Here is a 21,738-nt window from a genome sequence, read left to right on the forward strand (position 1 = left end):
AGAAGTAAAATTACAAGATTTATTTCATTTTAATTCTATCATGATGCATTTAATCACAAATACCCCCAAAATGAAAAGATAATTTATCATTTTGCCCTGACTGAGCAACCCTCCTTCGTTCACATTCATGAATCCATAATGCAAGGAGGAGAACGGATGATTAAGTGTCCGATTAGTGAAAACAGATTAACCTGGCAAACATAATAAATTTAACTCATAAGCAGGATGGCTTTATAAATGCTCACAATAACTCTCCTGTATAAAATCATGAACCACTGCCTTCAGTGATGACTCAATTGAAATAGTTGGGGAACATAAAGCAAATGCATGTTTATAGCTTTCTTTCTTGAGACATTAAGAAGGTACTGAAAGGTGTATCTGATTCAGTTTATAACTCTAAAAATATATTATATAGGAAACAGGCAAGAAAAATATTGACTCATAAAAGACACAGCCACAACCTCTCAAGTGTTCCAGTTTCCACTTTACCAACAAATATATCCAGATCCCACATGTTTTTAATGTCTGCTACTCTGTTTCCAGAGATACCAAAGCCAGACCCCAGTTTCAAACCATGCAGATTCACCCTTCACACACTGAACCCAAATTCTTTATAAAGGCAGCTGCATCTTTAGGTAGTTCTTATCCCATTGTGGCAAAAAACAACAAACAATTAGAAAGCTATTTCAGTCTTTGAATCAGTAGGGGGGAAAAAATCCTTCCTTTTAGCCGATAGCCCATTTATATCAGAGTAAAAATCTAGGTTATGACTTGTTTGAAGGAAGGTCCTGTGTTGCGCTTCAAAAAGTTCACTGAGCAGTCCGCCAGGACTTCCTTACTTGGTCGGTTAGTATTCCTGGCCTCCCGTTTTTAGCAAGGAGAAAATGGATACTCTTCATGCCCAGGTGTATTTTTAAACTCACATGGCTGTATTCCTGGAGGCCTCTGCTGGCCCGGGGCCTGAAACGGAGTGAGTTAGGCTTTGCTCTGTCACGTGCACCCAGGTCACGCTGAATAAGGGACTTGCTCTCCTCCTCTAGCTAGAACCAGATCTTTTTCAGGGGCAGGGCAGGGAGGTGGGGAGAATGGGCTGCCTGAAGGAGTCTTGTCTTTAACGAAGGCCTCACCAGGAGCCAGGTAAATTTCCCAGTGGGAGAAACGGGTACCTGGAGATCTAGAGGCCGCCTCTCTGGCTCCATTCCTTCCTCCTTTCCCCGCCCCAGCCCTTCCCACTTCTGAAGTTGGTCTTAGACTTGAGGGTGGTGAAAAGGAGGAGTCCAAAGGGAGCGGGGGTCCACGTGCGTCCCTACAGACGTGGGAGCTGGATCGGGCTCACAAGCACACATTTTGTAGGTGTGTGGTGGTGGGAAGCCGGGGGTGTTTTTAAGGCCAGTCCTTCCTCCTACCTCAGCTAAGACTGGGAGGCTTTCTTGGGGACACAGGGACCAAGATCCTTTCTGCCGCCTTAAAGGAATTTGTGTGGACGTGGAAGGGAGAGCACTTCTAGGGGATGCAGTCTGTATTCATGTTCAGGAAAATTTCTGAGCTCAACGAGACGAGTTAAGTGCACCAGCGCGGCGCCTAGACCAGCGCAGGAACGTCCCAGAGGCAGGGAGGGGTGTCCTTGGTTAGTTACCGCGCTGGGGTTGCGCTTGGGCGGTTGGGTTTGTGTGTTGTGTCAGTACCGGTGGAGGGCAGGTGTCCTGTCGGTGCTCCTCGAGATGCACACGGGACGGAGGTGTGTGCGGGATGGAGGCAGGCAGGCGGAGGTTCCCCGGCCGGGGCGGCAGGAGCCGCGCGCGTGCGCAGCAGCATCAGGGCGCCGGGGTGTCTCCGCGCGGCGGGACTGGCGCTGGCGCTGGCGCTGGAGGGCGGCCCTGGGTAACCAGTAGTCGGCCGCTGCCGCCGCGCCCAACTCCGGGAGCAGATGGAGTCGGCCCGCGGCCGCTAGCGCTAGCGGGAGGGTCTGCGGCTGGGAGGCCGGGGCGACCCAGGACCCCCGCCGCTGCCACCGGCGGGGGAGGACAAGCCAGGCTTCAGAGTGAGGTGTGCTGGGGATGGGGAGGGAGGACTCTAGGCTCCCAGACAGCCTTGCTGAGCCGAGTGTCCGATGAGAGAGCCCCGAGGACCAGTGGAGAGCATCTAATTTGACCAATATCCCTGTTTTTACAAATAAGGGAACCAAGTCCACGGGGAAAGAGAGGCTTTCCTAAGTCACACAGCTATCCAGTGGCAGAACCGGACTGGGGTACCGGGCCTTTCTTATCCACTGTCCTTATTGGAATGAATGTGAATAATCATAATACAAGTATTTATTATTATAATATATTAGATTTTGGAACTATGCATGGTGATATCACTTTGGCGTTCAGAACTATTAGTATGATTTCTGTGCTGGAAAAACCCAGCCACTCTGTCCTCCTGGGCTTGGATCCTCATTACTTCATTCATTAAACATTAGCTCGGTGGTTATTTGTGCCAGGTACTCTGCAGCAAACGGAAGGTGTAGAGATAAACAAGCACCAGCCCTCCATATGGAGCAAAAGAGAAAAGCCCCAGACACCAGTAGCTGACACAGGTGTAGGAAACGCCATGGGCATTAGAAAGATAATGGAGCACTGGTGACTCACTTCTGTGTCACTGCTGGCTGACTGGAGGAAGACCTTGGTGATATCTGATCTAGATCTTTAAGAGCGGGTCATTTGGGGGCATTTGGAAATGGGTGGTGCATTCCAGGTAGAAGGTTCGGTATAGTATTAGCAACACAGCTGCAGGTGAGATTGAAGAATAATAGCTTGGTTTGCCTAGAATGTGGGGATGAATAGGGAGGCCAGGATTACAGAGGGGGAAAGATGGGGAGTCAGGAGTGGGAGCCTGGGAGGGGTTTCAAGCTGGGAATGACAGTGCAGTGGCTGAGGATGGTTCACCTGGCTGGGAGCTGGATCCCTCCGCTGTAGGGAAAGGATGTTGGACCAAGGATCCTTGCAGCTCTGAGGGTCTGTGAATTAGCCGATCTGGGAGCACAGGGGTTCATAGAGCCATCTCAGTGTGGCAGGGCTATGGATGACAAATGCAGCTGGAGTGGGAAAGAGTCCAAATTGAATTGGGAGACTGTTGGACTGTAGGGATAGCCAGTGATCGTGTTTCAGACTGCCAATAGCATCCTTGGGAGTAGTTTGTGAAAAAGTGCTCTTAGTATTCTTGTAACACGTGGACCCGAGCAGCAGTTAATCAGCCTGTCCCTGTCTGTGCAGGTTACAGTTATTTCTTTTGATGCATCCCCAGGGACCAACAGGGAACTGTAAACCGGGCAGCTTGTTTTGGCATCTGAAATGGGAAATTTCTTGTACACAGATTACAGCCTTACCTTCATGTCACTCTTTGTTTTAAACTAGTCAAACATTTCTGTGCAGATGAACTAAAATGAAGTGTTTCTACCTTAAAGGTGACACAGAGAGATTTCTGCAGAGGACTTACAAATGTATCTTTAATTGGCTCTGTGCTATCATGTTTATGAAGCCCTACATGACATACTTGTGCTTGAATGAAATGAGTAGATATCCATGTAAATCAAATCACCCAAGCAGACAGGTTTTAGCCATTTTCCTAAGGTATGAGTCTGGGAACCATCTAAATACTTCTGGCCCCATCTCCACCCCTTCCCTGCAGGAGAAGAGGAGGGGGTCCCCAACGCTCCACTTCCTGTTACTCCCTGGTCCTACATATAAATGTTTAAAAACTTCCTGTATTGGCTTATGAAATATACATTTAGGATGCTTTTGCAGCTTCCCTGTCTAATGAATATTTGAGAAGAGGGAAAAGATGAAATATTGTTTAGTAGTGATTCCTTTGGTTAAACATGTTAATCAGTGGTGTCAAGGAGGAGCGTACAGTCTGGAATAAGAAGACAGACTTGGAATTGAATTCTAGTTCTGTCACGTACCACCTCTGTGACTTTAGCTCTGACACAATTCATCTGAGCCTCAGTCTCCTCATCTGTAAAATGGTGATCATAATAATCAGCTCACAGTTGCTACGCAGTCTAACAGCGTGCAAGCAGGGCTGTAGAAATGCCAGCAAGGGAGGTGGTATAGTGCTCTAGGGGACAAGCAGTTAGGACGAGGAGCCTGCCTTTGGAGGTAGGGTAACCTGAGTCCAGAAGTAGGTTCTGCCCTTTCCCACTGTGTGACTTTGGGTGATCCCTGAACCACTGTGAACGTCAGGTTCCTCATCTTTAAGATGGGAGAAATAATTGTATTACTTTGTGGTGTTGGTTCAAGGATCACACCTGGCACAGGTCCTGAGATACAAAGTGAGAGAACCCTGGAGGTGAAAGGGACCTTAGAAGGCCTCCTCACGCTTACAGCGCCCCCACCCAGTGCCATGGGGTCTTACTTTCATCAACCCTGACGGAGACTGCTATCTGTACCAGGGCCTCCATTCCGTTGTTCGATCACCTTCAGTAAAAGAAAAAATTTTCCTCATAGACAGCTAAAAGCTGCCTCAATTTAACTTCCATGTGTTGATCCTCTTCTGTGCTCTGTAGAAAAATTGATCTTTATTTTTGAATGAAAATTTTTATTTTAATTAAAATGTAATTTTAGATTCACATGCACTCGTAAGAAATAATACAGAGAGATCCCTCGTACCTTTACCCGGTTTCCCGCAATGGTAACATCTTACAAAACCACACAATGATATCACAAACAGGTTACTGACATGGACTCCATGGGGAGACAGAACATTTCCACCACGTCTAGAATCTCTCGTATGTTGCCATTTTATAGTCACACCCACTTCCTTCTTACTACTTCCTTGATCCCTGACAGCCACTATTTATTCTCCATTTCTACCATTTGGTCAGGTCAGAATGCTATATAAATGGGCTCGTATGCATAACATGGCATGCCATTGGCTCTTTTCACTCCGCATAATCCCCTGGAGAATCCCCCTGGTTGCGTTGTTGGATTTATCAGCAGTTTGTTCCTTAGCATTCCGTGGTATGGCTTGACCCCAGTTTGACGTTCACCCACTGAAGGTCATCTGAGTAGTTTCCACTTTGGGGTTATTATGCTGTAAAATCTGTGGACAGGTTTTGTGCGAATAAGTCTTCATTGTCTTTAGTCTCCGGGATAAATGCCTAGGACCGCAATTGCTGGATCACATGGTAGTTACAAGTTAAGGTTTTAAAGAAATTCCCAGACTGCTTCCTGAGTGGCTGCAGCATTTTATGTTATCACTAGCTCCACAGCCTTGCCAGCATTTTCTGTGGTCCCCGAGTTTTATTTTAGTTGTTATGATAGGTGTGCAGTGCTGTCATGGTTTTAATCTGCATTGTCCTAAAAGCTAACGATGTTTAACCTGGCTTACTGATATCTGTGACTCCTGTTTGATAAAATGTGTCTTTGTGTCTTTTCCTCAAGTTCTAATTATATGCCTTGCTTTTAATTGCTGAGTTTTGAGAGTTCTTTCTGTGTTCTCGATACTGGTCCTTTCTCGGATATGTCGTTTTCAAATATTTTCTCCCACTCTGTAGCTTGTCTTTTTGTCCTTCTAACGGGGCTTTTGTGCTGCAAAAGTTTTAAATTTTGAGGATGTCGAATTGTTGGCTTTTTTCTTTCATGGATAGTACTTTTTGTATCAAGTCTACGAACCCTTTATTCACCCTGGATCCTGAGGATTCTATGTGTTTTTCTCCTTTTACATTTTGTATTTAAGTCCATGATCTATTTTGAATTACTTTTTGATTAAGGAGGTGTGAGACATGGGTTGAGGTTATTCCCCCGCCAACCCAGTGTAATTCTAACTGTTCCATCACCATTTGTTGAAAATCTTTTTAAAAATAGCCTATGACCTTGGGCAACTCAAATCACCTGCCTGGCTCTGTTTCCTTTGTTTCAAGAATGGGAGGGTTGGACCAGGACTAGATGGGTGTTATTCAAGCTCCAGGCCTAGAAGTCCTGGGCCCTCAGGCAGCAGCAGTGAGGAGCAGATGGGGCTCTCATGCCCTTCCCTGACGCTGTCCAGGACTGGGCTGTTTTATAGTTTTTATATTTTTTTGTGGGTCTATCTAATATCTGGTTTGATACAGGACCCCACTGCTAAAAACAAGTGTGGAGGTCAGTGGATTAGGTAATATTTGAAGTCCCTTTTCGCAGTACGTTGCTGTGATTCTAAGTGTTTGGTGTCAGAGATCAGCTTTTTCCCTTCCACATTAGCCTTCATGCTTCTCCCTTAATTTCTTGAGAGGTTACGCATTTGAGACGTTTTCCTCGTGACTCAGCCATTCCTCTTTATAATGAGTTTCATGAAATCAACTCACTTACATTTCATAAGTCGATTTGCAAACGATATGTCAGAATTTTAAATGTGTTTTATATATTAAAAATTTCCAGTGGAATCATCTGTTCCACAGAATTGTTGTGGTTGAAAGTGAGGATAAGGAACTAAAGCCACACGTAAGCCATGAACCCATCGCTCAGCCTTTACAAACAGCCACCTCTCCCTGCCATCCACCATCTCCCTGCTCTGGCCAGCTCACAAAGCACCTGCATCAGCTTCTAGCCAGTTCATGAAAGGTTAACAACAGCTTTTCGAGATAAACAGTTCAGTTCAATATTATTATTTTTTTGTTGAGGTATAGTTGATTTACAATGTTGAGTTAGTTTCTGGTATACAGCTAGTGATTCAGATACACATTTATATATATACACACGTATATTTTTCATTACAAATTATCACAAGATATTTAAACATAGTTCCCTGTGCTATACAGTAGGTCCTTTTGTTTATCTATTTTATATATAGTAGTTTGTATCTGCAAGGCCCAAACTCCTAATTGATCCCTCCCTGTACACCTTCCCATTTGGTAACCATACATTTGTTTTCTGTGTCTGTGAGTCTGTTTTGTAAATAAGTTTACTTGTGTCATTTTTTTTTTTTTAGATTCCACATGTAAGTGATATTATATTTGTCTTTCTCTTTCTGACTTACTTCACTTAGTCCTATATTCTTAGGAATATAAACTGAGACTCAGGCATTTTGCCTTTCTCAGAGTGACAAAAGTAGGCAGGGGAAGACCTAAGATTAGAGCTCATATCTTTCACACGTAGCCCAGTTATTCTTTCTTCTGTATTTTATAATATAAGGGTTTCTGTGGATATTTTCCAAAAGTTAGCATTTGCTACTATCACTTCTTATCTGTAAAATGGGATAATAACATACTAAACTCAAATCATGGTAGGCTTTTAAAGAATGAATTAGGGTTAATTGAGATAGTGCATTTGAGAAAAAAAAGTTATACTGCAAAAACGCTCTCTGTTACATGGTGGTTATTGTTGTTGCTTTTTTTGGGGGGGTGTAATGGAGTTTATTTGTTTATGCTTAGGAGAGGTACTGGGGATTGAACCCAGGACCTCGTGCATGCGCTCTGCCATTTGAGCCGTACCTTCCCCCTCGTGGTGGTTATTATTGCAAGCTTGGCTAGGTCTCTGAATGCTAGCTGGCAGCTGTGTGTACTTGCTGATTCCTATTCATGGGAATTGTGTTTGTTTATATCGTAGTATAGTATCTATTTTTCCTTTTAGTGCCCATGTGGCCAATTTGTGAACTGCCATATTAATAAGACTCAAACATATTTGAGAGGGTGGTTAGACTTAATGGTTTCCATAAAGTTGTTTTAGTAGTTATTTTTCGACAGATGGACAGCTTACATTTTGGCCTCATTTCTGTGACAGTATGATGATTGAAGTTTTCAACAGATGGCATACGAATAACTTGGGAAAACACCCTCCCTATATTAATTGTTGTAAAAAAGACTTTTAGCATGCCAGGAAAATGATAATCTGTATTCCCAAGCCCTTAGCCTATGCTATTATAATTATAATTTAGATGATTTGGAAGTTTCCTTTTCTGGCACTGGGATTTATTTTGTAAATGAGTGAACGTATCTACATTAGAGTGAGAGATGCTGGGAAACACTCTGTTGCCAGTTAGATATTCAACATGGACATAGCACGACATCTCCTTTTGATTATCAATGAATGGACACAACTTCCTCTTGCTAAGTCATTCTACTTTGATGCTATGCATAGAAAATGTAATGTTCCATCAGGGACTTATGTGTTCTTTCTAAAAAGGATTGATTTAAAAGGGAAAAATTTCACCAAACTGAGAATTTTCAGACAAATTCATCAATATGGTGAACTCCCCAACCTTCCAAGTTGTTCATCCCGCATCTGCATCAACCAGCTTGCACTGTTTCAGGAATCAGAAATGAGATCAGACATTAAGCGGGGCAGTTGGGGAGAGATGGAGATCTGTGGGGTGTTTGTGATGTCACAATGACAAAGGGCATTTGCTGGTGTTTAGTAGGCGTGTCACCCAACCTGGATTTGGGTGTGCAGCAAAGCCATCTACTGACACCGGGTTGTGGTGAAGGAAAATAAAGTATTTATTGCAGGGCACCAAGCAAGGAGAGTGGGCAGCTTATTCTCAAAAGGCCCAGCATCCTCCATGGCTTTCAGAGAAGGATTTTTAAAGGCAATGTGAGGGAGGGGACCACAGGGTATGTGATCAGCCTGTGCTCAATTCTCAGATTGGTTGGCATCAAAGTGAAACCTTGAACATCATTAATTTGGTTTTGGTCGGTCTGGGGTCTCCGTGCTCCAGGTCAGCAGTTTCTACCTGATGGGGGTCTTCTTCCTGTGAAAACAACTTAGCAATGCGTGCCAGACATTTGTATCTTTCAGGGAACTAGGAGTTAGGTGACTCTGCCAGGTGTCTGATTTATAGTCTAAATTGTTACCTATTTCCCAACAGCTATCCTTTGTTTCCACCTCTTCATATTTCCTAATCGTTAACTCTTGGCTCAGCCTTTTGAGACTCAGGGGAGGGCTGGGAGACTAAAGCAAAAGCCTTTTACTACAAAGGACAGGGACACGGACTTGTATACGGTTTCAGGGGGAGGTCAGGGTGCCTGTACCTGCACAGCACAGTTTGGCACAAGGAAGAAAGGTCCTGTGTCCTACAGTATGCTTGGATAATTGGCTGGCCTCTCATCTGAGCCTGGAACTTATGTGTGCTTAAATTAAAAAACAGAGTAAGTTTTGCAATACAAAGTTTTTTTTTTTTTTGCACAGAATATTAGTGTCTATTCATACCTCTGCTCTTTGATTTTACTATGCTGCTATATGAAAGGCTGAAAAACTTCTGATCTACTTCTGAATCCTGACCTTTTCATGCAGAGTGCTTTATTATATTTTTTGTGTAGTCATAAACTGAGCATTTACATAGTAAAACAAGTATTTTTTATAAATTGGCTTCCTCTTTCTATTCCAAATAGGACATCATGTTAACATTTGAAATTTAGTGTATAGGTAAATTATATTATCCATGAACTTCTGGATTTAAAGAAAGAATTATAAATGCTTATTATAATAAAATCACCCTGGGGTTAATCAGTATGAGAATCATTGCTGTAGAAAATTAAGCAACAGACAAATTCTTTACTTGTCCACACGTGCACACACAATTCAGTGTTGGAATCATTCAAAGAAAAGGACGGTGGTGTGAATCTAAGTCTTAATAAGGAACGCAATCCCAGTAAATTCTCTATTCTTATGTTTGTATGGAAATCTTAACTGATTTTCTCTTGACAAGTCATATCAGCTAGATCTTCTTTGTATCTGTCATTGCAGATGGCGTTTAATGATTGCTTTAGTTTGAGCTATCCTGGCAACCCTCAGCCAGGGGACTTGATTGAAGTGTTCCGTCCTGGCTATCAGCACTGGGCGCTGTACTTGGGTGATGGGTATGTTATCAACATAGCACCTCTAGGTAAGGTTTGTTTCCAGAAGCCCATGGGAGCTTTTTCATTTTCTTGTTATAAGAAGGCATCATGAAAAGTAAAACAAACTAGAAATAAAATGTAGAAAGTCTGTAAATCCAGCTGATCTAGGGTTATGGAAGGACATTCTAAGACGAAAGTGGCATTGAACAAATCCCAAAAGCCAATTACAATTGACATTTTAAACCCTTTGTATTTAAAAAAAAAACACAATTAAAAAGTAAATAATCAGCTGGAGGAAATATTTGCCACAAACATGACAAGAGTCAGTGTCTTTCTACATCATACAAGTAGATTATTTCAATTTATTCAACATCTGTTTTTGAATTTCCCAGTATGTGCCGAATGCTGTTCTAGATGCGGGGGATACGTAAGTCTCCCTGCACAGAGGGGCTTACATTCTAGTGGAAGGAGAGAGAGAGAGACCATAAACCAAATACAGAAAGCAACGTTAGATTAGAGATAAGTGATGTGGAGAAAATAAATCATAGGAGCAGGATAGGACGTGCTGGGCAGTTGTGGAGTGCTGTAGTAGTTTTAAATGAGCTGGGCAGGAAAATCTCATGGGAAAATAACATTTGAGAAACAGCTCGAAAGAGGCAAGGAAACCCAGGACCTGCTGTTTGAGGAAAGAATTTCTTATGCTGAGGGGACAGCAAACACCAGAATCCCAACAAACAAATGGGTTAAAAATTGTGAACAGTCTTTAAAACATGAATAGCAAACACCCAAACCCATTTTAAAAGGTTTCGACTTTTTAGTCATGTAAGAATTATAAAATAAAATGACAGGTTTTATGCCTCTCATGTTAGCAAAGTTTAACAATTTGGTTAACAATCAGTGTTGATAAAGGTACAATGAAGTGAACACAATGATATTGTTGATAGAACTATAACTTGACAAAATCGTTCACAAAAATGATTTAATAATATGTATTGAGTCTTAAAGAAATTCATATGCTCTGACCTTGTACTTTTATTTCTACTAATCTATTCTTGGGAAATATTTTTAGAGATATTTCTTTAACATTTGCGTATGGGAGTGTTCCCTTCTATCTCATTTATAATGGTTACAAAAATAGACAATGGATTAATGTTCAGTGAGGAAATGGTGAGATGAATTATGATTTAGCCACAGAATATTAGGTATCTGTGTCTGGCAGAATATTTTAGTTGCAAGTAACATACATCAAATTCAAATTAGCTTAAACAAAGAGGCAGATTCATTGCCTCACCGAAGGAAACTACAGAAAGGGTAGAGATGCCTGGATCCAGGAGTTTGAACACTGTCAACAGCTCTTCACCCTACGTCTGCATTTTTTTCTATATCTTGTCTTCATTATTCCAGGCTATGTCGCTCTAAGAAGCCGAATTGTTGACCATAAGCATCCTTCAGCTCTCATACTTATAGTCTCAACAGGAGAGAGCCAATTCTTGCCTGTTGCAGTTAGAAAAATCATGGAGAATGACTCTAATTGTCCAGTGTGGGTCCCGTGTCCCTCACTGAACCATCACTGTGCCCACGAGAATGGGATAGTCTGAGTGGCCTAGACAAAGTCTTTTCCAGAAAGAAAGAAGTGGTATTAAGATAGGTGCTAGGTAGACAAAAACAGTAGCCCCTTTAAGAGCTGAAAATCATTTCTAGACATTTTTAATTGCATGCAAGATGGTCTTGTATGATAGTTATTTGAAAATTCCAGACTAAAAAGGCAATATGTAATATGATACCGGGTTTGCAAAGAAATCATATGTATCTACAGCTACATGTGAATACACACACACGCACACATACGTGTGATACTAAAAGACAGTAGAAGTACATCAAAATAATAATCGTAGTTATTTCTGGATGGCAGGATAATGGGTGATTCATATTTACGTGTTTATGCTGTATTTTTCTGTATTTTCTAGATGTTTAGAAATGAGCACAAATTAAGAAAACGCTGTATGCAAATAACAAATAGACTAGAGCATATTTTTCCTTGAGATGCTTTTTAAAAATGTGTTTATAAGCCTAAATCTTACTATCTTGAGAGCTGAGAATTTTTAATGAAATGATTTTTGCAATGTCTTGAGATATCTGCCTCTTATTCTAGAATTCTGGAAATGGAAATGGTGACTAAAACAACATTTATGATACAGAACTGCTCATTCTGCAGACTCTAGTGATTAGCAAGAAGCAGTTCTTTACATTAGCTCTGCAGTTTTCACATTTGGAAAATAATATGAGGTTTCTGTCCTGTTTCCTTATTTTCACGTCTAGCTGCATATTAATGTGGTTCTAGCACTGAGCTTTGATCTTGTAGACTGAAATTAAAATCACACTTCTGTTAATTACTCATAAGATATTCTGTAAACCACTTTATCTCCCCAAGCTTCAATTTTCTCATCTGTCTATTGATTGCGTCAAACTAGTCAAAAAAAGAAGCTTAATGATTCTAACTAGAATATATGTGTCCTATGAACTTGTAATATGGAAGAACTTTCAATGTGTTAGGTATTACCTGGAAATGCCGTGCCAGTGAAAAGGAGTTTGGAGGACAGAAAAAAAAGAGGAGTGGAAAGGAAACGTGTTTAGACGCTGGTTATACAGAGACCCTTCATCCCACGCTTTACGTGGACGGTGGCCAAGAATAGCAGTCTTGAGCGGATGGAGAGGGCCTGGGGCCTGGCGTTAAAGCTGAACGCTGAGGAATCATTTGTCCAGCATCAGATTCCAGCCCCGGCAGGCCAGGATGCAGATGGAGTGGTAGGGTATGGGGTGTTGTAACAGGTAGGTAGGGCACTGGAAGGGGCCACATACAGTGGACAGTGTCTGCTGCATTAGGTTTAATGTTAGGACTTAGCTTCTTGGCTCAAAGAACTAGCAAGACAAAGGCAGGGCCCCAGGCTGACCCTAGCTGACCCCTTAGAAGACTGGGGTCGCGTGCAAGTTTCAAGTTGAAGCCTTGTTGGAAGAACAAGTGTAAATGCAGAGATGGGGGTAAAGAGTGTGGCTTAGATGCAAGATGAGTGCTGAAGCCCAATGGTATTAGTTTGGAAAGGATTCAAATGCTGAAAAGGCAGCTGCCTTACAGAAAAGGAGGCAATGGTCTTATCCATGTTATGTTAGAAACATATGCCAAGATCCCTAGTAATAATACCAACTGAGAGAGAGCTTACTCCTCAAGAATGGGTAGAGTTTTCACACCCAGTGATGTACATTTTCAAAAAGTTTTCTTCTGTTCTCACTCATACAGAACTGAACAAGTGTGATTGATAAATTAGAGCACGAGTGTTTAAGGTTAGAAAGATAAAGTGGGTTCTGGTTTGAGGATGGGTTAGGAAGGCATTGCGGTCCCCTGGGCCGGGTCGCTTCATCTTGCTAACCAGAATTCTCCTTACAGCGGATGGCGTCCCCGCGTCATTTACAAGCGCCAAGTCTGTGTTCAGCAGAAAGGCCCTGGTGAAGATGCAGCTTTTGAAGGATGTTGTGGGAGATGACACATACAGAATAAACAATAAATACGATGAAACGTACAGCCCCCTCCCCGTGGAAGAGGTCATGCAGAGGTCAGAGTTTGTCATTGGACAGGAGGTGGAGTATGACGTGTTTGTCAACAACTGTGAGCATTTTGTGACCCTGCTCCGCTACGGAGAAGGCATTTCAGAGCAGGTGAGTTTTCTTTGGGAGAAATAGAAGTTTCTTACAGTGGGGAAAAAAAAAAAACAACAACTGCTGACTATGATAAAGTTCTTAGGTCTCAAACAAATTGAAAAGAACAAGAAAATATGAGAACACTGAAGGACAAAGAAGAGAATCAAGGGGGGGGGGGCCAAGGGCATTCAGCAAGTTAATGACCCAACTGAGATTAGAACATTCATAGCATGAATTTGGGGCTAGAAGAGACTTGAAGCAAAATCCAGACCATTGCTTTCTCTCCATCTTATTGCTCCCTGTCCCTCCATTGTTTTCCCGTCACCCCACCATACAGCAATCAAATCAGTAACTTCATAAACTGAAAAGAATATGCTGGAAAAGAATACTGACTGTTTTGATTGGGAGTTCACTTGCCAAGAATTAGATGGTATTACTGAGATTCTCTTCCATTAGCTGATAGAAGCTGAGATAATGATGCCATATCTTGGTGGGTTTGTAAATGTCTTCTGTTTCCCTGCTATGCTGGCTTCAAAAAAATGTTGTGCTTTTAAACAGATCCTTTGATTCATTATAGAGCTTTTGGATGATTTTTAGTGAATTAGTTGACTTTATTTGTAAAGTAGCTTACAGTTTTCTTATTTACCATCACTGTTTTGTGGCATGGCAGATTCCTCACTGAAAGCAGCTGGATTCAGTTGCCCCTTCCCTGCTTATCTTCCCACCAATCCAATTCCATCATTGATGGTTTCACCTAAGGATTTATTAAAGTGGTATAAGAGAATAAATATATAAAGGCTTCCAGTATCTTGAACTGGTGGATCTGTTATATAAAAATGTCTATGCTAAGGGATGAAGTTACAAATCTTCTCACGAAAGCTTGGGGAAATGGGAGACGGAACATAGTGAAAGGACACATTTGTTTTTATTAAGAAATAATTGGAAATTCATTTTTATTAGGAAATACATTACCATAATGAATGTTCTGTTCACATTTTGTTCACCATAAATTGCTTCTGAGCCAAAACACAGAGGACATACACACAAGTTTCCGCTCACCTTTGCATTGAAAACTAGTGGTGTAGCTGGGAAATAGAGTGTGTCCCTCTCCTTTGTTACTGATACAGTTGTCCACCACACTCAATCAGCAATTTTTAAAATGTAGCTACATTAAAAAGAATTAGAGCCATCTTTTTGCTTTGACTCTCACTTGTAATCTATCATCTTTTCACCTTTCATATCCAGATCAAGAGCAAGGAGAAATTAACCACTTTTCAACAAATAGTAGAACCATGTTCAGAAGTTTCTGATGAATATAGTATAGTGACAAACTTAAGAACACACCTAAGCTTTGGAATTTGCTAATCTGAGCTAGAATTCCATCTTCACCACTCCTTAGGGGGATGACTTTGGGCACATTGTGGGCACATTGTTTATCAGTTTCCTAATCTATAAACCGAGATGGTTTTGTAGCTTGCAGGAGATTTTAAAAGTCTCTTGGCATACTGTATTACACATTCTCCATGCCGACGAAAGGTGTGCTTTCAAAGATACTATGCTTAATTTCAGTATCTAGCAATTTTATAGATCTTTGTTGAGGATCGCTGGTGATCTAACAGAAACTTAGCCTTTGAATTATTATTTTTATTACTATCAATAATTGATAGTGTTAGTACTGATAATAGCTAGTATTAGATTCATTTTTTGGATGCCTTTTAAGTCTTAGGGGTCTCGAGCATGGAACAGTTTCCTTGGAGAATGGTTATGTATTTCCCCAACTTAAAAAACTATAAATACATGGAAAGTTAGAAAGATGGAAGTATTATGGCTCCATCTTTTTCTTCTTTGTACTTTTCTGTATTTTTAAAGAAATGAATAGGTTTTATTTTTTAGAATATGCTACCCCCAAATTTGTCACTTTGGCATAAGGATTATTTTGAGCAATTGAGAGGCAATTGAAAAGAAGCAGATAAAAAAAAAAAAAGAAGCTCCTTGCCCTCCCCCTAGTTGCCTAAAATCAGTACATAAGTTTTCAAGGATGTCCCTCCTTCTCTCGCTACCAGGAAGGACAGAAGTGAACCATCAGGGACAATCAGTGGTTAATGTAAGACCCATATCAGCCTAGAGAGGGCACCAGAGGAATCCACACGACAAAACACTAGCTAGCTTCTGTCCACCACTAGTTGCTGTCTGTTTACCTTCCCACAGTTTGCAGCCCTTGGAAGGTGAACCACTTTCCTTTGTCCTGTTGTTTCTCTACAAATTTATTGTTTTTTGTTGAAGATGCTATGTAAGCCTGAATTCTAAGCCACCTCTTTGAGTTACTCTTCCCTGAATTTCTCCCATGTGTATATGAGATGTACATGGTAATAAACTTCTGTTTATTTTCCTCTTGTTAATGTTTCATATTGTAGAGCTTCAGCCTAGAACTTAAATGGGTAAAGAAAAAAATTTCCTCCTCTAAAATAGTTAACATTAGGGTTCACTTTTTGTGTTGTACATTCTGTGCGTTTTGACAAATACATAATGACATGTATCCATCATTACAATATCGTACAGAATAATTTCCTGGCCCTAAAAATCCTCTATATTCTGCCTATCATTTCTCCCTTCCCCTAAACATCTGGCAAACACTGATTTTTTTTTTTTACTGCCTTGTAGTTTACCTTTCCCAGAATGTCATATAGTTGACATCATACTAAGCAATATGCACTTAAAATTCCTCCATGTCTTTTCATGGTTTGATAGCTCATTTCTTTTTATCAATGAATAATATTCCATTGTCTTGGATGCGCCATAGTTTATTTATCTACTCATCTGCTGAAGGACATCTTAGTTGCTTCCAAGTTTTGGTTAATTATGAATAAAGCTGCTGGAAACATTTGTGTGTAGGCTTTTTTGTGGATGTAAGTTTTTGACTCATTTGGATAAATACCACAGAGTATGATTGCTGGATCATATGATAAGAGTATGTTTAGTTTTGTAAGAAACTGCTAAATTGCCTTCTAAGTAATTTTCCCGGTTCACATCCCCACCAACAATGAATGAGAGTTCCTGTTGCTCCACATCTTCTGCAGGATTTGGTGTTACTGGTGTTTTGGAGGTTAGCCATTCTGATAGGTAAATAGTGGTATTCCATTGTCGTAATTCGCAGTTCCTTAAATTATGTATCATGTTGAACATCTTTTCATTTGCTGGCTGCATATCATATGCAGTGATGTGTCTCTTGAGATCTTTTGCCCAATTTTAATTGTGTTGCTTGCCTGTTTTCATGTTGTTGAGTTTTAAGAGTTCTTCACATATTTTGAATAACAGTCTTTTATCAAATATGTCTTCTGCAAGTGTATTCTCCCAGCCTGTGGCTTGTCTTTTCTGTATTATAAAAAATTTCTCAAGTCAACATTTCTCACTGTTAAAGTCTTAACAGGTTATTAAAATGTGTGTATTTTTGTGGGAAGTTGGCAGCACCCTCGAGTGGGCCTGGGCAAGCTGACACACAGTACACCCTGACTGTCTTTCATTGCATAGGACTGCAGCCTTACAGTTTTGGGGGCCAAAGCATTTTGATAAACCCTATAGTCATCTTTGACCAGCTGCACTGATACCTGGACCCAGCTGCTTCAGTTAGCTAACGTTTTCACTGGGCGTCTATGGATCCTCAGAATGAGGCCTGTATTACAGCCCACACACACAAAGCCCTGTAAAGGAAGAAACGTGCAGAATAGGATTTGTTGATCTTGTAATCTTAAGTAAGCCATGAAGTAAAAGCTCTCATGCAGACTGGTTCAACATCACCTGGAATGTTATAATCTTGCAGGTCAGATCCATTACAGATAACTCTAAGGAACTGTCCAAATTGCATGGGATTTTTTTTCCCCTTTAGAATACAACTTGATATAAAAAAATGCTGAAGATTTGGGAAACTGCATGCTGGAAGTGGTCTGTTACAATTGTATCTGGCCTGTGCTATCTCAGGGAATTTTGATTTAGAATCAAGTTGTCTGTCCTCTTAGATTTATGGGATTTATCTCACGTGTTACGTTTCTAGTGGCTGAAAGATACCCAGGGGGCTAAGTCTGCATCTAACTGGGGCCACCCCACCCACAGGATCCTGCCTTTCCCAGGGCTGTCCTCTGCTGCCATGTGACACCTCTGTTTAAAGATACCAGTCACACCTTTCTGTTTTTTCATCGCCTGCCACGTTTTCCTGTATCAGACTGCCTGGGACCTCAGCATCCTCCTGGGATTGCATGAGGGTTGGGCTTGGTCTCTAATTCTTGATCCCTGATTATTGATTCTGCCCCGCTTTGGAATTTTATCCAGTATCTTTTTTATCTCCCAGTCTCTTTTTGCTCCCCCTGTGATCTGGGGGTAGCTCTGTGCTGTAGTGAATTCTGACTCTCTCCTGGAAAACAGTTAAGGGTGCAACTAATTAAAAATTACAATAAAATGAATAATCAACCAACCAAATAAAGGAAATCAGAATTGTAACCTAAGGTAGGATTTTTCAGTTGTTTGCCAGCATCACCCTCCCTGGCAACAGGGGTGGTGGCAGAGTGGGGGGTAACAATTACAGACCTTGTTCCTACAGACAGCAGGATGTGTAATGAAAGGAATACTCCTGCCATGGTGCTTCTGTCCTTTTTGCTGTTCCCCACAGGGAAGCTGCAGTTGGGGAGGGAGCATTATGTGGCATGTGGGGGCAGCAGGCTCAGTGGTGGAGGGCTGAGGGTTAGAGGGAGGGTGTGCTCCAGTGTGGGCTGGGTCAGGCTTCCCAGCATTTGGGCTGGTCCCCAGAGTCATTTAGGAAAACTGTTTTGCTTTATTTGAAAGCCTGATTCTGAAATCCCAGAGAGCAACTGTTGTTTTCAGAATACCTGATGACTCTGAAGTATCAGAATGTGACCTTGGGGTCATAAAATTGCACTCAGACCCATGCAGATGGAAGGCAATATGAATTGAGTGCCATGAAATCATGAATATTCATCAGATCCCTCATCATGATGATGATTAATATCCTTAAAGCTGTAAATGCCTGAACTCCTTTATGAACAGTTGAGCTTGCGAGTGGTTTATTTTAGTCTGTCTACATGACAAATTAATTTTGATACAATAGTTAACACCAGTATTGACTTCTCTTGAAGTTTATCAGAATAAAAAGCGTATCTACCAAATAAGAGTCTATAGGTATTTAGCTCAGATCACACCCCTGATTATTTTTCTAATAGAGATTAAGTCACGGAACACACACACGCGTGCACATGTGCACACTCACCCATCCACCCACACACACACACATGCAGACACAAGATATTCACCCTGGTATAGACTGAACCAAACCAACGTGTGTTTAGAGGATAGAAGTTGTGTAGGAGGAGAACATGGTTCAAGACTAAACTATACCTAAACATCTTGGTAATACAACCTCCCTCAGGCAAATCACTCTTAACTTCTCAAGTTGTACAAAACAGGAGTAATGCTACCTCCTAATGGACTATGATGATTAGTAGGAATCATGGCTTAATGAATTTATAAACTGTCGGGGGCTATAAAGATACGAAGAATATATACTTATGTGTATTTTTATCTTTGTCATAATCATAATAATTATAAATTCATTTCATCCTCCCAGGAATTTTAATTTTGCATTGAGCTTAAATTCATCTATTATACATTAAAATGGGTCTTTGGTTTAGGAAACAAGCAAAAGCTGGGGTTTAGGACACTCAGATGCCTTTAGAGTAAGATGTGGTTTTTGTTTGTTTCCTGTTTCCCTATAGGCCAACCGAGCAATAAGTACCATTGGGTTTGTGATGGCTGCTGCTGGTGCCTTCTCATTCCTGGGCTTGTTTCCAAAAAAACTAAGAGCAAAATACTATTAATTTACCGAAGAGATATTGGAGCTGAAGGAATTTGCGAGGGGAAAAAACAAAAAAACCTGGGATGAATACTTATTTTCAATGCATCATTATTGTTTCAAATTCCAGTGATGGATGGCAGGCTCTTTAATAAATTGCTTACTGGTATTATCTCATCACTGAACCATGGACATTTTTCTCCCTCTTAACATAGATCTGCTGTGGCAGCTGAACGAAGAAGCAGGAGCCACTTGAGTGGCCAGCAGAGGATCTTAAAGTCACATCATAGTTTTATCTTCTGTAAATACTGTTGTCCTTTCCCCTGAGGGTGGCTATTTTATATTTGCTGGAGGGATGAAGACCCTTTTATATGTGATTTTGAAAGAAATTTTAAGAACCTCAAATTGTTTGGGTTGATATAAAATTCATAGTCCTTTTCTGGTGAGAGAAGAAACTGGGAAATTCAGCATTTCATCAGGCAGCTTGAGGAACTTTGATCCATAAGCCATCTGAGGGTGCACTCCCACCTCCTGGCTCCTGTGTAGATGGTGGCGGGCGTGAATGGGAGAAAGGGGGCTTGCTCCAGTGTTTCAGATCCAGTGATTTCCCTGGAAGCTGCTCATCTGTCAGGAGGATGTGACAAGTAAGAGTGGGCTGTGGCTTCTGCAGACACCTTTGTTCCCTCTGGATTTTGAAGTATTTCAAGTTTGACCCTTTTAACCTTAGCAGGAGATCATTCAATGTAGGTTTAAGGTGCCGTATTTAGAAAACAACATCCCGTGTTACTTTTGAAGGCTTTTACTCTTAAGTCAAGGAGTGTCATGATTTTATTCTTGCGTTTTATTGATTACGTGTTGAATGAAACAAACTACTTTTTCATACCTGTCCAGTGGAATTCTTGTTGGCAGCAGGTGGGGAAAAGTGGATGCAGGTCTCTGTACTCCGGAATTAAATCAGACATTAATAATGTTATGCTGAAAACCACTCTTCCAGCCAATGACATCCTTCTTGTGCTGTCATTAAAAGCATGGCTTTGAATAAAGGGAAAGTACAAGTAAGCAACAGGGGATGGGGGTGCAATGAGGGGACTAGGAATATGGTGGATAAAGTCACTAAATAGAGGCCTCAGTGAAAGTCTTGCATTTATTGAGCTGAGTTAGCTTTTACTCCAGGGCCAGAAATACTTTACAATCTAATTGCAGGGTTAAGAATAATCATAACAGAAGGGGTCATGTGCTACAATCAGGGCCAGTAGAGACCCCATCTCTTCCTGTTCCCTGACTAACCCTTCCCTTTTTTTTTTAACGTTTTTTATTGATTTATAATCATTTTACAATGTTGTGCCAAATTCCAGTGTAGAGCACAGTTTTTCAGTTATACATGAACATACATATATTCCTTGTCACATTTTAACCCTTTCCCTTTCTTATGACACCAATTCTGTTTCCATGTAACCCCTAAACTCTCTCTTCCTCCACTGCTCTTCTGGGAGATGTGAATGCCTCCTACTTGGTAGCATGATCCCAGATTACCCTTTCATTTTTATTCTAAATTCAGTTTCTAGTTTCAGTTCCTTTTATGTCCTACTCTCAGTAATAGTTTAAAAAAAAAAAAGCTCTTTTCCAGTATTGTCAAATCAGGGTGGGTTGGACACAGCTTGACGTGTTACGTCTCCTAAGGTGTGCTTGCTTTTTAATAAAGATGACTGCAGAGGGCAAATCTTCACCCTAAACAGGAGACTTGGGTGTGGCAGAATTACCACACTGGCTGCTGGGAGAGGGAACAGAATTGACGACCCGGAGGACATCCTGAGGATCCTCCAGTCAAACTCTGGACATCTCCACTCCAGAAGACGGTCCTGGCAATACTGGATAATGGTCACACACGCACTTATACATTAAATTCACTTTTCACACACATAGTGTTCAAGGTCCTAGTGGTTTTCAGCCTTAGAGCTCACAAAGTGAGCCATCAATTTTTCCCCAAAATGGCCACCCTTGGTGACGGGCAGCTGAAGGCTGTCCAGTTGGTTTCTCCTATAGGTGATCATTTGATATGTGGCCATGTTTCTTGTGCTTTTATCAAACATTTTTTTCTGAGACTAGCAAACCTTTCTCTGAGTATTTTTAGCAAAGTCTAGTGTAGAATTCAACTTGATTATGTCCTGCCTCCACCTTCCAAAAAAGATGTGTGAAATAAAGATCATCACCCATCAGATCCTTAGTAGGTTATTGAAAAAAACTGCATCGGGGAGGCTGTACATTTATTGAATAAAGATTTTTAAAAAAATCTTTTCATGGTATTTAAATGTCATAGTGTTATCAATTGAGTCTTCTCATTCTAAAGATCAAATTACTAAATTCAGACACGTCAGCTCAAGGAGAACTGAGCTTCCGT

The 21,738-nt window shown here is 41.1% G+C and overlaps 1 protein-coding gene across 8 annotated transcripts; it reads left to right on the plus strand.

The window, feature by feature from the left end:
• Positions 1 to 1,093: 1,093 nt before the first annotated feature.
• On the plus strand, positions 1,094 to 19,745 carry PLAAT1 (phospholipase A and acyltransferase 1). 8 transcript variants are annotated; one of them, XM_072965185.1, is made up of 5 exons: positions 8,404 to 8,670; positions 8,992 to 9,100; positions 9,699 to 9,837; positions 13,233 to 13,501; positions 19,264 to 19,517. In XM_072965185.1, the coding sequence occupies exons 3-5, from the start codon at positions 9,699 to 9,701 to the stop codon at positions 19,363 to 19,365; spliced, it is 510 nt and encodes a 169-aa protein (XP_072821286.1). In that variant the 5' UTR covers positions 8,404 to 8,670; positions 8,992 to 9,100; the 3' UTR covers positions 19,366 to 19,517. The 8 variants fall into 8 exon arrangements, with proteins under 8 accessions (XP_015092080.1, XP_006201013.1, XP_072821286.1 ...); XM_072965226.1 differs by having other exon boundaries at positions 8,404 to 8,566; positions 8,962 to 9,100; XM_015236594.3 differs by lacking the exons at positions 8,404 to 8,670; positions 8,992 to 9,100 and adding an exon at positions 1,094 to 1,137.
• Positions 19,746 to 21,738: the final 1,993 nt, after the last annotated feature.

Source organism: Vicugna pacos, chromosome 1 (genome assembly GCF_048564905.1).
Source record: "Vicugna pacos chromosome 1, VicPac4, whole genome shotgun sequence".
In the NCBI taxonomy this organism is placed as follows: Eukaryota; Metazoa; Chordata; class Mammalia; order Artiodactyla; family Camelidae; genus Vicugna; species Vicugna pacos.